This window comes from Otolemur garnettii, unplaced genomic scaffold (assembly GCF_000181295.1).
Source record: "Otolemur garnettii isolate 467f Iridium unplaced genomic scaffold, OtoGar3 scaffold00008, whole genome shotgun sequence".
NCBI classification, from domain to species: domain Eukaryota; kingdom Metazoa; phylum Chordata; class Mammalia; order Primates; family Galagidae; genus Otolemur; species Otolemur garnettii.
The window spans coordinates 38,736,681-38,751,229 of NW_003852403.1; the positions used below are offsets into that span (position 1 = coordinate 38,736,681).

Genomic DNA, 14,549 nt, shown 5'->3' on the forward strand with positions numbered 1-14,549 from the left:
GGCAGAGAGGAGGTGGGGACTTCCCTGGGGCCTTGGGGAGTCCCCACTGTGGGATAAACCTCCAGTCCCCAAGGATCTCCCAGTTCTCCAAGAAACAGCAGTGTGGTGGCCATGAAAGTGTGCTTCTCAGATCTCTGACTGTGGGAAGTGCCCCTGTCCAGGCTGCAGTGTGCACATTTGTGCTGAGGCCGCACTTTCCATGCGCTGTTCCCAGCCAATAACTGAGCATGGAAACCAAAGCAGGCCTGTTCCTGGGAGAAACTAGACTCTCCCACAGGCAACCCTGACCCCAGGAATCTCCTGCAGCCCTACCAGCTGCACGGTGGTTTAAAGCATCCTCTCCTCTAGCTGAAGCCAGCACAGCCGCTCTGCCTTACAGCCCCTGCCGCCTGCCTCCCTCCTTCCCAGCAGGCACTGCCTACAGCACATTCCATAGCGCAGACTCCAGAAGGGCAGCGCCCTCTCCAAACCACCTTCCCATTCTTTACTGCTCAGACCCCAAGCTTCCCTTTCTTTCGCACCTGAGAAATTTGATGGAAGCCAATAGTATCAAAAGAGCTCTCGTGAGAGCAAACCTGCAAAAGGGAGTGGTTCTCAGACTGTGTTCCTTGGGGGCACAATGTGTTAGTTTCCTGTCTATACTGTGACAGATCATCATTCAGTGGCTGAAAGCAACACAAATGTCTTATTTTACAGTGATGGAAGTCAGAATTCTACAATGGGGCATACTGGGCTAAAATCAGGATGTTGGCAGGACTGTGTACCTTTCTAGAGTCTCTAGGGGAGAGTCCATCTGCTGGCCTCTTCCAGCTTCTTGTGCTGCCTGCATTCCTTGGCTGGTGGGCCCTTCCATCTGCAAATTCAGCAGCAGCATCACTCTGGCCTTTCTTCTGTCACCACATCTCCTTCTCTGATTCTGACTCCAGCTTCTTTTCTACGTTTAAGAATCCTCATAATTACATCGGGTCCCCCTGGAAACTCCAGGGTAGTTTTCCTATGTTACAATCAGCAGATTAGCATCTTTAATTCCATCTGCTATTTTATTTCCCCTTTGCCACATAAGATAACTTATCCACAGGTTTCAGGGATTAGGAAATAGACATCTTCATCTTTGGGGTGGCCACAGTGTTTCTTGAAATAGACTAAGATGTCTTCCTTTAACATCAGTTAAAGTGATTCAAATCCATGGGGAAAAAAGTATATAGAATTTTCTCAGTTTTAAGGTTTTTTCCTTTTAATTTTTCTCAAATCTTGGGTTTCTTCTGTGACTTTTCTGTCAACAAGCTCTGACTAATGGCAAAACACCCGAATAGTAACAGGCAGTAAATGAATATTTACTAAACCAGAGAAGCAGTTAGGAAAGCTTATTTTCGAGGCTTTAAGAAATATACATGGGTATTTATGGTTGCAAAGTTATTTTGCACAGGTGATATATTTCCTGTTATTGATCTTGTCCCCAGTCTATATGATGATAAAAGTATATAAATATTTCTCAGCGTTTTCCAAGTGTGAAGGCTATTGGAATACAAAGATATAATACTACATCTTTTTTCTAAAGCTTTGACTATTAGGACAAATGAGATTTGGATTCCCCTCTTTCCATTCCCAGTATAAATACTAATAATACATAAGAAACAAGTTACTTATATTACTTGTTTATATCATAAACAATTGTTCACTGAGCTCCCAACACATGTTCAGCATTGTTCCATCATGTATGTGAAGCTTAACTTTATGGAATAGTCCTGGCACTTTGGTAAGTTTAGAAAATATCCTTATAGACCCAAATCAACAATTCTGAAACACATAGAAAATATCCAAATGCTAAATTGTGTGGCCCAGGCTCCAAATGCTGTTAGAATTTCAAAAAAGTTTCATATAGACTTGAAGAGTTAGAGAAGGGTTCATGGGAAGAGCAAGGCGTCACAAGGGCATCTATGAATGACAAAATAACCTAAGGGAAGCCGTAAAGAACAAATACTGTGATGTGGTGTGTTGAGTACTTGGCTGCATTGCCTTAGCCCCCTACTCTGCAGATGCTACACTATGGTGGAGAGGACATAAGAATTACCTGGGGAGCTTATTTAAGACGCATGCCCTGAGACCATGAAACAAGCTAAAAGGAATCTAATGCACAGGGTTCTTTAGACACACTTTGAGAAACATTTCTAAACTTTTGTGCTCCATTCACTCTCTAGATTATAAGCATCTTGAGGGTAGAACCCATGATTTATTCATCTTTGTACCTTCAGCAATGGACTCAGTTCCTGGCCTCATCACAGGGGCTTGAAAGATGTTTACTAAACTCAATGCACCATAGAACAAGACTATCTCGATGGATCAGTCAGGAAAACAGAAACCACCTAGGTATTTCAATAGAGAGAATTTAACATAAGGAATTAGCTAAAAGCAGGTATTGGGGGACAGAAAAAGTGAGAAGGAAACAGTCAGGTAACATTGGGTAAGAAGGGCTTTCCACCCTCAGTCTGGGGGAACAAAAGAAAAAGGTTAGAGTTGTCAGAACACAGACACGTGGTTCTAGTACACCCGAATGGATGTTCTACAACATCGTGTAGTCCTAGCCATGTTCTGGAGCAAAGTTGAAATTGCACATCTAACAACAGAAGATTATTCGTTCTTTAAATTAAAGATAAAGTAAATAATAGGTGGTTGAGGGTTGGCTATAACGAGGTAGTACAAGGAAGCTTGGGGTGATGGAATAGCTTTGTACCTTTTTTTTTTTTTTTGAGATAGAGTCTCACTCTGTTACCCAGGCTACAGTGCCATGGTGTCATAGCTCACAGCAACCTCAAATTCCTGGGTTCAAGGGATCCTCTTGGCTCAGTCTCCTGAGTAGCTGGGTCTATAGGCACCCACCCCTACACTAGGCTAGTTTTTCTATTTTTAGTAGAGATGGGGTCCTGCTCTTGCTCAGGCTGGCATATCTTGATCCTAATGGAGGTTGAAAATCTAAACAAGCGATACATTTGCATAGAGCTACATGTACACACCCTACACACAAATAATGCCTATGAATCTGGTAAAATCCAAATAGGCTCCATGAAATGTATGTCTGTTTCCTAGTTTTGATATTGTACTATGGTTACACCAGATGGTACAAGATATACTGTAGTTACCATGCGGGAAGGGAACTGGATGAAGGGCACATGGGAACTCTGTACATTTCTTTGGCAATATCTTATGAATCTGCAATTATTTCAATATAAGAAGTTACAAAAAATAACCTAAGTCCCCTTATTGTTTGCAGAAAGGACCTGTAGACGAAACCGGCTGGGTCATTAAAAATGTTTTGTCCCTGCCTATTGTCAACAAGAAAGAAGATATTGTAGGAGTTGCTACATTTTACAACAGGAAGGATGGAAAACCTTTCGATGAGCATGATGAACACATCACTGAGGTAAGTGCAGTAACAGAATAATGGAAGTAGATGGAATTCACAGAATAACAGCGGATATGTAATTATTATTCTGTAGTGATATTTTGAAGACAATTAAGACATGAGTCACCCATAGCTGTAACCAATATGTTGTTACTTTGTCATTTCTGTCTCCTGACTTCTATAAAAACGGTACCATTTTCTGCCAAAGGACAAAATTTTGGCTTAACCAAAATTCTGTGTAATAATACGCGAGTGGGAAAGATTTTCCTCTTCTTTCTTCCCCTCCTCTTTTCTATTCCCTCTTTCTTATTCTTAACCCCAGCCCTGCAATTTTTAGGTCCTGCTTGATTATATTGGTGTTTGCAATTCCTCTCTCCCAATAAAGTACATATCTGTGGGTCATGGTACCCTTGGAAAAGCAAGAGCTCAGCCAATTTCATTGTCTGAGGCTAATTGTCTGCGGCGTGTTTTTCTTGTATTAAAATAAGGACCTGGATTGACAGTGAGGGATTGATAGGAAAGCAGGTAGATTGTTGCCTCCAAATTAGTTTTTTTAACTTTAGAGAATCTGAATCACCTCTTATGCATTTCAGACTCTCACACAATTTCTTGGATGGTCTCTTTTAAATACTGACACCTACGAGAAAATGAATAAGCTAGAAAACAGAAAGGACATTGCTCAGGAAATGCTCATGAACCACACCAAAGCCACTCCTGATGAAATTAAGTCTATTTTGGTAAGTGGGGAATTCAGTCCTGTAGACCTTAGGTGGTATCTAACTGGAGCTTCTGGAAGTCACCTAATTACCGAGGGGTCTGACAAATGAGAATTAGGTTTAATCCTGGGCTCAGAGGGAGCCAGAGAAGGAGAAGGTGGAAGGAGATAGGGATGGCCCAGTGTGCACAGACCCTTATGGGTGTGTGGGCTGCTTGGTTGGAATAGCACTTTGTTACAAAGAGCTCCCTGGGTCCTTTGGGAGCTAGAGTAGTGATGTCTAACAAAGAAAAAAATGTATCAGGCAGCTACTGTCACATAATGCTGTATAACAGCTATTACATCTCAGTGGCATATGATACTAAGCCTCTGTCTCATTCATGCATGTATGAGTTGACCAGGTTTTGATCAGCCTTGGCTAGGCTTGACCTCAGTCTGTGAATGGGTTTGCTTTGTTGTGTCTCTCATCATTTCTTGAGCCAGCAGCTACCTGATAGATCTTCTTCTCACATTGATGACAGAAGTACAAAAGAGCAAGCTCCATTGTGCAAACAGACTTGAAATTTTTGCTCACATCACATTCACGAAAATTCTCATTAGCCAAAGAAAGTCACATCACCAAGGCCAGCGTCATGGATGACAGGGGAGCAAACGGATATTTGCTAACCGTGTTCTACTCACCACAAAATGAAGAGACAATATCACGCACTGACTATCTCTATTCCTTTTATTTCCCCAGTGTGTATAGGTTTGGTTTTATTGGTGTGAGGTTTCTTTGTTTGTTTTGGTTTTTACTTTTGCTAAGTGGTTTGAGAGTTCAGAGAAATTCAGTTTGAGAGTTTGAGATGTTAAACAGCAGAGGGTCTGAGAGGAACAGAGGAAATTGCTATAAGCTAATAGGAAAACAAATGTGGGGTGGGGCACTGTGGCTCACAGGCATGATCCTGGCACTCTGGGAAGCTGAGATGGGAAGATCCCTTGAGTTCAGGAGTTTGAGACCAGCCTGAGCAAAAGTGAGACCCTGTCTCTACTGAAAATAGTAAAATTAACCAGGCATGAAGCAGGAAGATTGCTTGAGCCCATGAGGTTGCTGTGAGCTAGGCTGAGGCCATAGCATCCTAGCCTGGGCAATAGCGTGAGACTCTGTCTCAAAATAAATAAATAAATAAATAATAAAAATAAAACAAAAAATGAATTAAAAAAAGAAAGCTACTTGTTTCTCTCTCTCTCTCTTTCTCTTCTTCCTTCCTTCTCTCCACCTCTCCCTTCCTTCCTTCCGTTCTCTTTTTAAAATGCAGCCACTTTGGGAGAAATAAAAAACCAATTATTTTAGATTATTTATTGGAAAAAACTCTTCACAATCAGTGCTATCCATCTTCTGTGTATCTAGAATGCATCTGTGTCATAGAACTTATCGTAGCATGTGTTAAATATTACTTAACTGATTCTAACAGTAGAGAAATCAGATAGAAATCTCCTTCAGAGGACTTCACACCTCAATTGCTTTTACATTTTAGAAATTTAAAGAGAAGCTAAATATAGATACAATTGAAGACTGTGAAGAAAAACAACTTGTCAAGATTTTGGTAAGTGTTTTCCTTCTATCCCTAATGCCTTTTGAATAAAATACATTAGGGCGTGCTTTCTTGTTCTTCAAGGAGATATTGTTTCCTTTTCCCTGACATCTTTCAAGACTAAAAAGAAAGAAGAGGGGCAGCACCTGTGGCTCAAGGGAGTAAGGCACCGGCCCTGTATGCTGGAGGTGGTAGGTTCAAACCCAGCCTCGGCCAAAAACCGCAAAAAAAAAAAAAAAAAAAAATTAAATTAAATTAAATTAAAAAAATAGAAAGAAGAGGCCAGGCATGGTAGCTCATGCCTGGAACCCTACTGGGAGGGCAAGGTGGGTAGATCTCCTGGGCTCAGATGTCCTAGACCTGAGTGAGATCCCGTCTTTGCTACTAAAATAAAAAGAAAGAAAAAAGAAAAGAAAAAAATAGAAAAATTAGCCAGGCATCATGGCGGGCACTTGTAGTTCCAGCTACTCAGGAGGCTGAAGTCAGAGGATCTCATGAGCTCAGGAGTTTGAGGTTGCTGTGAGCTATGATGCCATTGCACTCTACCCAGGGGACAAAGGGAGACTCTCTCAAAGACAGAAGATACCTTCTAAAACTTGATCTCCTGATTCCCCTGATCTTCTTCATCGTCATCCCTTAGAATCTAATGCACACAGATAAGTTAGAATCGCAGCTAAGCAGGACTGCTGCACACGGGGTTCCAGGCACAGACTGGGGCTATCATGGCCTTGTTGATTTTAGCAGCTTTGCATTGCACCATGGGCCCCCCAGAGGACATTGCAGAGTTACAGTGGCACACAGACTCTCCTAGGCACAGTCACCATCTGCCCATTTCAGCTTCTCTTCCAGAGTCTGAAGAAATTCATTATTTCTGGTATCACTGTTAGGCCAGCCCTGTCACTTCTGGTAGAAATTAACTTCTCTTCCATTTTACTGCTTCGGTCTTTTACTGTGTCCAGGCTACTGTTAAATTCATTTAGTAAGTTCTTAACTTCAAAGATATTCTTTTTCAGTTCTAGAACGTACATTTCATCTTTTTCTTTAAAGGTTCCAAAGGTTCCAAAGGTTTCATTCTGTTCAAACTGTCCATCATTTTATCTGCTTTGACTATCTTTCCGTGTATTTTTAAAAATTTATTGATTGTAATTATTTTAAAGTACTCAATACCTGGCTCACCTGTTGATCTAGTTCTACATTTTTTTACATTTAGCTTTCAATCATTTGATCCAGGCTTTTTAAAATTAAAAGCCAGATATTGGAGATAAAATTTTGTATGGACTCTGAGTGATACTGTCTTTCTGAAAGAGGGCTAGATTTTCTTCTGGCAGATGAGGAGAGTTGATTTTAGATTTTTTTAGAGATGGATGATCTTTTTGCATTTTATCCTTACGACAGGGTAGAGCCCTTATTTCTAGAGTGTGGCTCTTCTGGAATCCCATAAAATCCTGGGATATTTACCAAGGCTCCTGGACCTTTCATTTTAGAGGCTTGAATTCCATCTGATTGAATTGAAATAATATCACGTGTAACTGTCGTTAGCAGCTGCATTCTGTTTTCCATTGTCTGTGATGTAAGAGTTCTTTCTAAACTAAGGCACATGACCATCTCACTTTCCGCCTTCCCATCTTTAATGGGCTTTGTCTTCCCACTACGGTCCTGAGCTCTGCTGCCATTTTAAAGCCTTTGACCCCTTTTTGAAGGCTCAGTTCCCATCCTCCTTGTCACCTGCTGCTCTCCCTTCTTCCACATTCCTTGGCTCCCCCACTCCAAGCACCTGTCATCTCAGTCTGGCCCAGAGGACAAAGTTTCCTTCTCCTCACCAGCTCTTGATAATAGACACTAAAAATTCTTTAGCAGTAAAATGGGCAGAGGACCTGTAAACTTATCAAAATAATAGCTATCTTGAATGTAAAATCTTCTGGGCTAATCCCTAATTATTCCTACAAAAAACTTAGGAACTTAAACAACAAACACATATTTCAGGGGAGATCTCCAAAATGATCCTGGTATCATTTCTCAGCTACATGATTATTTATCTATCTCCACTCACCTCATTCTTTCTCCAGGTGTGCCCTTTAATTTTAGGTTCAGAGAAGGCTCGGTCTTCTTTTCGAGATGTAATGAGAGTGCTGTGTCTCTGTGCTGGGTCTCTGTGCTGGGAAGGATAGGAGTGGCAAAGCCCAGACTCAGGCAAAGGAGGTGACAGAAGCCCTCCTTGTCCTGCTTACTAACAAATTTCCAGTCATTCTCGGATGTACTCTAGCTAACATTTACCACACTATAAAAGATTTGGAGGGGATTTCCAAGAGAAGGGACTCAGTCCCTCATCCTTTATCATTTTAGAATTTATTCAGTAATTATTGAGATAATTATAATACAAGAAACAGTGTTAAGTGCTGAGGAGGAAAGATCCTATGATCTGGTTCTTACTGGGTTCCAGAAACCCCTGTGTATTAGGGACACAAAGGCAAAGTTAGTCCACTGCCTTGCATGGACATGCTCACGGGGCAAAAGTAGGGGGCTGATTTCACTTAGAGAAGATGGCATAGTCACAGAGTTGATAGCTGGGGCGTGGAGGCTTGTCTTGGCTCTGAGTGTTATCTTAGGAAACCAAAGACAGCTGGGTGTGGCTGGAATCTCAGCATGCAGAGGAGAGAGGCAGGAGGGCATCATGCCCAGCCTGGCACACCGGGACCCTGGACTGGATGTTCCTGGGGACCCTCTGAGAACAGATGGAGCCAGGCAGGCTGGAGGCAGGAGGCTGGGAGGGGGGCCCTTTACTTCCAGGAGGATGTCAGGATCATTTGGACAGCATTTCCTCCTCCACTCAGCTGAGCGACTCCTGCAAAAAATGAGACTGACTCCTTTCTCCTGACTCCCAGCCGTTGCTTACAGAAAAAACCATCTCTGCCGAGAGTGACCAGTTTGAGAGTGGTGTGCTAGGGGATGTAGACAGGGATCACTGGATCACAGGTGGGGACAGAGCAAGCTTATGAGGTCCAGCTCAGGCTCGGGGCCAGGGGACCAGAAACTGTCATTTTGTTCCAAACAGCCATGTGTACCATTTGGTGTGGAAATTTGTATACAGCATGAACTATCTGTTCCTTGGGAAACCTTAAAGTTGGTAAGGGAAGTCACCGCATTTCCCTTCTTTTGTGTCCTCCTCAGCACAGAATCAAAGACACATCTCACCCCCAGTAAATGCCATTGTTCCTGCAGGTCCATCTGGTAGACCCGGGTTGCCAGCTCTTGCCTCTTGCTGCTTTGTCTTCCCCCACAGAGCCATCACGCACGCCCCTCCAGAATCTCTCCTCGCTTAAATTCCCCAGCCTGTCCTTGGGCATTCAGTTATTGCCTTAGCACTGAGCACTAAATTCTGTGCGCTCTGATCATTCTAAGCTCGCACCTTTCACTGGTCTATAATTCCATAAGGACAAGAGTCATATTTTTTTATTTTTCAAGTCATGTGCTTAGTTCACCAATTTTTCACACCCTCCTAAATCCTAAGCAGATGTGAACTGAATGAAACGTCTGCAAGTATACCTACCCACTGCGAGTATATTATACAACGAAATGTTTGTTCGCTCAACACACATTTCCCGAACAGCTTCACAGGACAGGCGTGGCGGGCTGTGGGATATGGCAGCAAATCACTGTGTGATCTCTGCCCTGTGGAGATCCCAGTCTAGTGGGAAACCAGCACAGAGCATATCAGCTAAAGAAAAGGCAGAGAACGGGGTTCAGTGGTCACCTTTTTACTGAATATTCCTGGAATAGGAGAAAAGGAGTGGAGTGTTGAAAAGAAGCAATGCTGTGGTAGCTAAACAATTTATTTCACACCACAGAAAGAAAACGGCTACCAATGTTAGATTTGGGATGAACTTGGATTTTCATTACTTAGAAAGTTTTTTATAGCTAAGAGTCAGTTTCACCACCTGTAAAATGGGGATAATTGTGTGGATGGGTTGAGGGGATGATCTATGCAAACTATCCCTGTGCCTGGCACACAGCAGCTCTGTGAATTGCACGTAGTGTAAAATTATACATATATATAATTTTTTTTTGTAATTTTGTTTTACAAAAAAACAAAAGTTGGATGTGGGGAGTAAAGGGGAGAGAGAGGAGTGTAATCAGAAACAATCCAACCTTATTTCAACAGGAGGAGGACTTGCCGGACCCCAGGGCGGTAGAGCTGTATGAGTTCCGCTTCAGCGACTTCCCCCTTACGGAGCAGGGGTTGATTCAGTGTGGACTACGACTGTTTTTTGAAATAAATGCAGTGGAAAAGTTCAAAGTCCCTGTGGAGGTCAGATAGTATTTTATTTAGACTACTGTGTGATTCTGGTGCTCTACTTCACACCAGTTTTTCTGTGGCTCAAAAGATTGACTTCCTTTGAATTTTAAATTATTATTAACTTTGTAAACACATCATCAAAAGTTCAAAGTCCCTGTGGAGGTCAGATAGTAGTTTATTTAGACTACTGTGTGATTCTGGTGCTCTACTTCACACCAGTTTTTCTGTGGCTCAAAAGATTGACTTCCTTTGAATTTTAAATTATTATTAACTTTGTAAACACATCATCAAAAGTTCAAAGTCCCTGTGGAGGTCAGATAGTAGTTTATTTAGACTACTGTGTGATTCTGGTGCTCTACTTCACACCAGTTTTTCTGTGGCTCAAAAGATTGACTTCCTTTGAATTTTAAATTATTATTAACTTTGTAAACACATCATCAGCTCAAACCCTGTAAACAAGACCAACACACCTTTTTAGATAAGATCATCACACAGACCTTCTAACCTTTAGAATTCTATTCCAAAGTCTGAATGGCGTTGTCTCCTGTTGGAAACAGGTTCTCACCAGGTGGATGTACACGGTGAGGAAAGGGTACCGCTCCATCACATATCACAACTGGCGCCATGGGTTCAACGTGGGGCAGACCATGTTTACTTTGCTGACGGTAGGTGCAGAGTGTCACAGATCATTATAAACCTGCAATTTTCCCCCTCTAGGGTGGTGAGAGACGGATATGCCCATCATTTTAGATCAGTGATTTTTGAAATTCCTGGCACAACCCCCGTGCTGATGATCCCTGGGAATGCGATATCCCCAAGCACCTGGCTGGATTATCACTCAGACACTCATGCTTACCTTCTTAGAGGAAAATTCAGTCACCTGCTGAATTTGTAATTGCCCATGATGTCACAATATTCAGAAGGAATGAAGCCAACCTGCTCAAAGAGCAAGGTGGTTCTGCGGTCTATTGCAGGCAGGTGTTGCTGCACTTGGTGCAGAGGGGCATCAATCCAAGCAAATACAGATGTGTGCTGTGTCTATATGATGTATACACACACACACACGTACATCTTTTATTTTAGACAGGAAGACTGAAGAAATACTACACGGATCTTGAAGCCTTTGCCATGCTCGCTGCTGCCTTCTGTCATGACATCGACCACAGAGGCACCAATAATTTGTACCAGATGAAGTAAGTGAACACATGTGCCACGTTGACATGTGCTGCTGGGTGTGTGACGGGGCCTCGGAGTGACAAGAAAGCTTTCCTGCCCCTCAGCCCAGTGAATTCCTCTTGGTCACATTTAGGCATCTAGGGCCACGTTCTGACCACATTCTGTTCCCTCCTGAGCTTCCACTCTCGTGATAACTTCTGCTCTTTCTCCCTAGGTGCACATGCCCTTTCCTTTCTGCTTCCATTCCCAAATGTACCCCTGCCTCATTCGTATGCACCTTCAGTCTTTCTCCTTTCAACCTGGCTTAGTCAGAGGGTTGGCTTCATGTATTAAAGTGCATTAGTCTCAGGCTTATGCTTGTACACACCATGGAACATTCTACTCAAGCCAGTAAACACTGTTCTGGGACTCACTTCTCTTCACTTCTCTGGTCCTCTTGCTTCTGTGAATTCTTCTTCAGCCAATCTTGCAACTTAGCACTGATGCCATTGTCTTCTCTTGCCCCCCAAAGAAAGAGCAATGAGAAGGATGCAGGCTCTGAGCTCAGACAGATTTGGATTCACTAGGTTCATAAGTTATTTAAATTTTCTTTTTCTTTCCTCTTTCTTCCTTCCTTCCTTCTTTCTTTTTTTGACAGAGTCTCACTTTGTCACCCTTAGTACAGTGCTGTGATGTCATAGCTCACAGCAACCTCAAACTCTTGGGCTCAAGAGATCCTCTTGCCTCAGGCTCCCGAGTAGCTGGGTCTATAGGAGCTTGCCACAACACCTGGCTATGTTTAGAGTCTTACTCTTGCTTAGGCTGGTCTTGAGCTCCGGAGCTCAGGCGATCCACCCGCTTCAGCCTCCCAGAGGGCTAGGAACTGATACAGGTTCTAGGCATTTAATAAGTATTAGGTATTGCTATTATAACTGTTATAATTATGTCATTGGCACTCTTCAGTAGCTCCTTGAAAATGGTTTTTAAGATACTCAGTCTGCCTTGGCCACACTTCATCCTGATTTTTGACACACCACCCACCCCTCTCCAGAGGCAGTGAAGTGTTAGGGAGACACTTTTGAGTCTGGGTGGGTGGGACCAACTTCTTCCTGGTTGAGGGATCTTGGGAAAGTCAATCTTTTTGAGATTCAGTTTCTTTGCCATGAAACGGATATCTCTACTTCTCAAAGTTATGAGAATCAAATGAAATTATGTATGTGAAACCTACCTAGTAAGTGCTCAAGAAAAATGTATCTGATGGATGAAATGTACCTTGTAAGCAGTGACTCTCACCTTTAGCTATTCTTACCTATTGGGCTTTGTCTTAAAAGGAAGATGGCCACCCAGGCTTTGGGCAATAGACATCTCCATCTGGAAAGGTTCCAGCCCATGCTGGACATTCTATCCTCTTGAGCGTAAGTCCCCTGACAGTCATCGAAGTTCTCTTCCTCCTTTCTGATCAGTTGTGTATTAGCCAATTCAGTTCCAAAGTAACAAACACTTGTTGAACATCTATAGTGTGTTAGTGATCAAGCTAAGAACTTGATACCGAGGGTGAAGAAACACCTCAGAAAAATGAAAGTCTTTCTTTCTTTTCTTTTTTTTTTTTTTTGGTAAAACCAGAACGTCACTTACCACCCTCAATAGAGAGCTGTGGCATCACACTGCTCACAGCAACCTCCAATTCCTGGGCTTAGGTGATTCTCTTGCCTCAGCCTCCCAAGTAGCTGGGACCACAGGTGCCCGCCATAACGCCTGGCTATTTTTTTGTTGCAGTTTGGCCGGGGCAGGTTTGAACCCACCACCTTCGGCATATAGGACTAGGACCCTACTCACTGAGCCACAGGCACTGCCCCCAAAGGTCTTTCTTTATAGTGATTTTCATCTTGGTTCCTGGAAACTCTTTTTTTTTTTTTTTTTAGACAAGGTCTTGCTGCTCTGTCTCCCAGGCTAGCATGCAGTGGCAGTGCTATCAATCTCTAACCTCTGGACTCAAGCAATCTCCCTACTTTGGCTTCTCAAGTAGCTGGGACTACAGTCGTGCACCACCACACCCAGCTAATTTTTCTATTTTTTGTAGAAACAGGGGTCATACTGTTGCTCAGGCTGGTCTCAAACTCCTGGACTCAAGTGATTCACCTGCCTCAGACTCCTAGAGTGCTAGGATTATGGGCTTGAGCCATCATGCCCGGCCTGGAAATTCTTAGTGAATACTTTCTACACGGATAACCAATGGGCTTCCACAAGATTGCTCTATGTTTTATGTCATAGTCCACCTCCAAAAGCTCCAGGAAACTTAAAGATTTTAGATACAAGGAATAAATCAAGCTTCCTCGTTTAAACAAGTCAATCAGTTCTACATTCCACAAATTAGTCATTTTTCAAAAAAAAGCATATTCCCATCTTCTAAATCTAAAAGTAAGTTTCCGATATGTTATTTTTGACCACTTTGCAGATATTGGGTGGGGAAGGAGAGGGGAGATGTTAAAAATTCCTGAGACAGTAAAGACCCTGTCTTGTACAGACTTGTGTGTAATTTCTAACCAGCTAAGATTGTGGCCCATCCTTTCTCTCCAGGTCCACCTCTCCATTAGCCAGGCTTCACGGGTCTTCTATTTTGGAGAGGCACCACCTGGAGTACAGTAAGACTCTCCTGCAGGATGAGGTATGTGAGCCTCTCTTTAGGGCACCTCACAAGTTCTACACCAAAGCACTAAACCACAGAAAATGCTTGGAAAAGGGTGGCCTTGAGACAGTAGTTGACACTGTGTGTCTTTATCAAAGTCAGCTGATAGGAACTGCTATATGGAAATAGCTTTTGAATCACCAGGTTGGAAGTAGCTGTGACAGGTGGAAAGAGCCGAAGAAAGTCATGGATTCTCTGTGGGTCTGTGGGGAAAGAAAAAAGGAAAAGCTTATGGTGGATGTGACGGGCTCTGTGAACCTGGAAGCTCATGTAGATGTAAAAAGGAAAGGAGCCCCCATGGCCACTGGTTTTCCTATTCACTCCTGGTGAACACAGAGAACATGGTCCACGCCTTTGAGAAAGTCAGGTCTTGGTAGTGGAGATAGGCGTGAATCAGTTATGAGACAGAATGGGACAACTGCCATCAGAGAGGTACTGAGTCATGCTCTGTGACTTCCTGAGGGAGAAAACACATTCACAGGAGGCCCACAACAGGGGATGGGGCCAGGGGATGGAGACAGGGCAAGGGATGGGATCAGAGATGGCTTAATACAAGAGTGGCTTTGAGCCCCTTGAATTCACTGTGACTTGCACAGATTAAGTACTACTAACCTCCCACAAGGGGCAGTCATTCTTTTCTCCTTTATTGGCTTTAGTGGAGGGATATATTATGGACATGTGGAAAAGTTGTAGATAGAATCTTCCCTTTTTTTTTTTTTTTTTTT

The 14,549-nt window shown here is 42.8% G+C and overlaps 1 protein-coding gene across 8 annotated transcripts in view; it reads left to right on the forward strand.

The window, feature by feature from the left end:
* Positions 1 to 14,549, forward strand: part of PDE6C (phosphodiesterase 6C) — a 53,026-nt gene that overhangs the window by 22,988 nt on the left and 15,489 nt on the right. For all 8 annotated transcript variants that reach the window (XM_023509490.1, XM_023509495.1, XM_023509491.1 and 5 more), the window contains 7 exons: positions 3,269 to 3,418; positions 3,994 to 4,137; positions 5,633 to 5,701; positions 9,849 to 9,995; positions 10,541 to 10,648; positions 11,067 to 11,176; positions 13,716 to 13,803. In XM_023509490.1, coding sequence (XP_023365258.1) covers positions 3,269 to 3,418; positions 3,994 to 4,137; positions 5,633 to 5,701; positions 9,849 to 9,995; positions 10,541 to 10,648; positions 11,067 to 11,176; positions 13,716 to 13,803 — 816 coding nt within the window. The remainder of the gene's footprint in view (positions 1 to 3,268; positions 3,419 to 3,993; positions 4,138 to 5,632; positions 5,702 to 9,848; positions 9,996 to 10,540; positions 10,649 to 11,066; positions 11,177 to 13,715; positions 13,804 to 14,549) is intronic.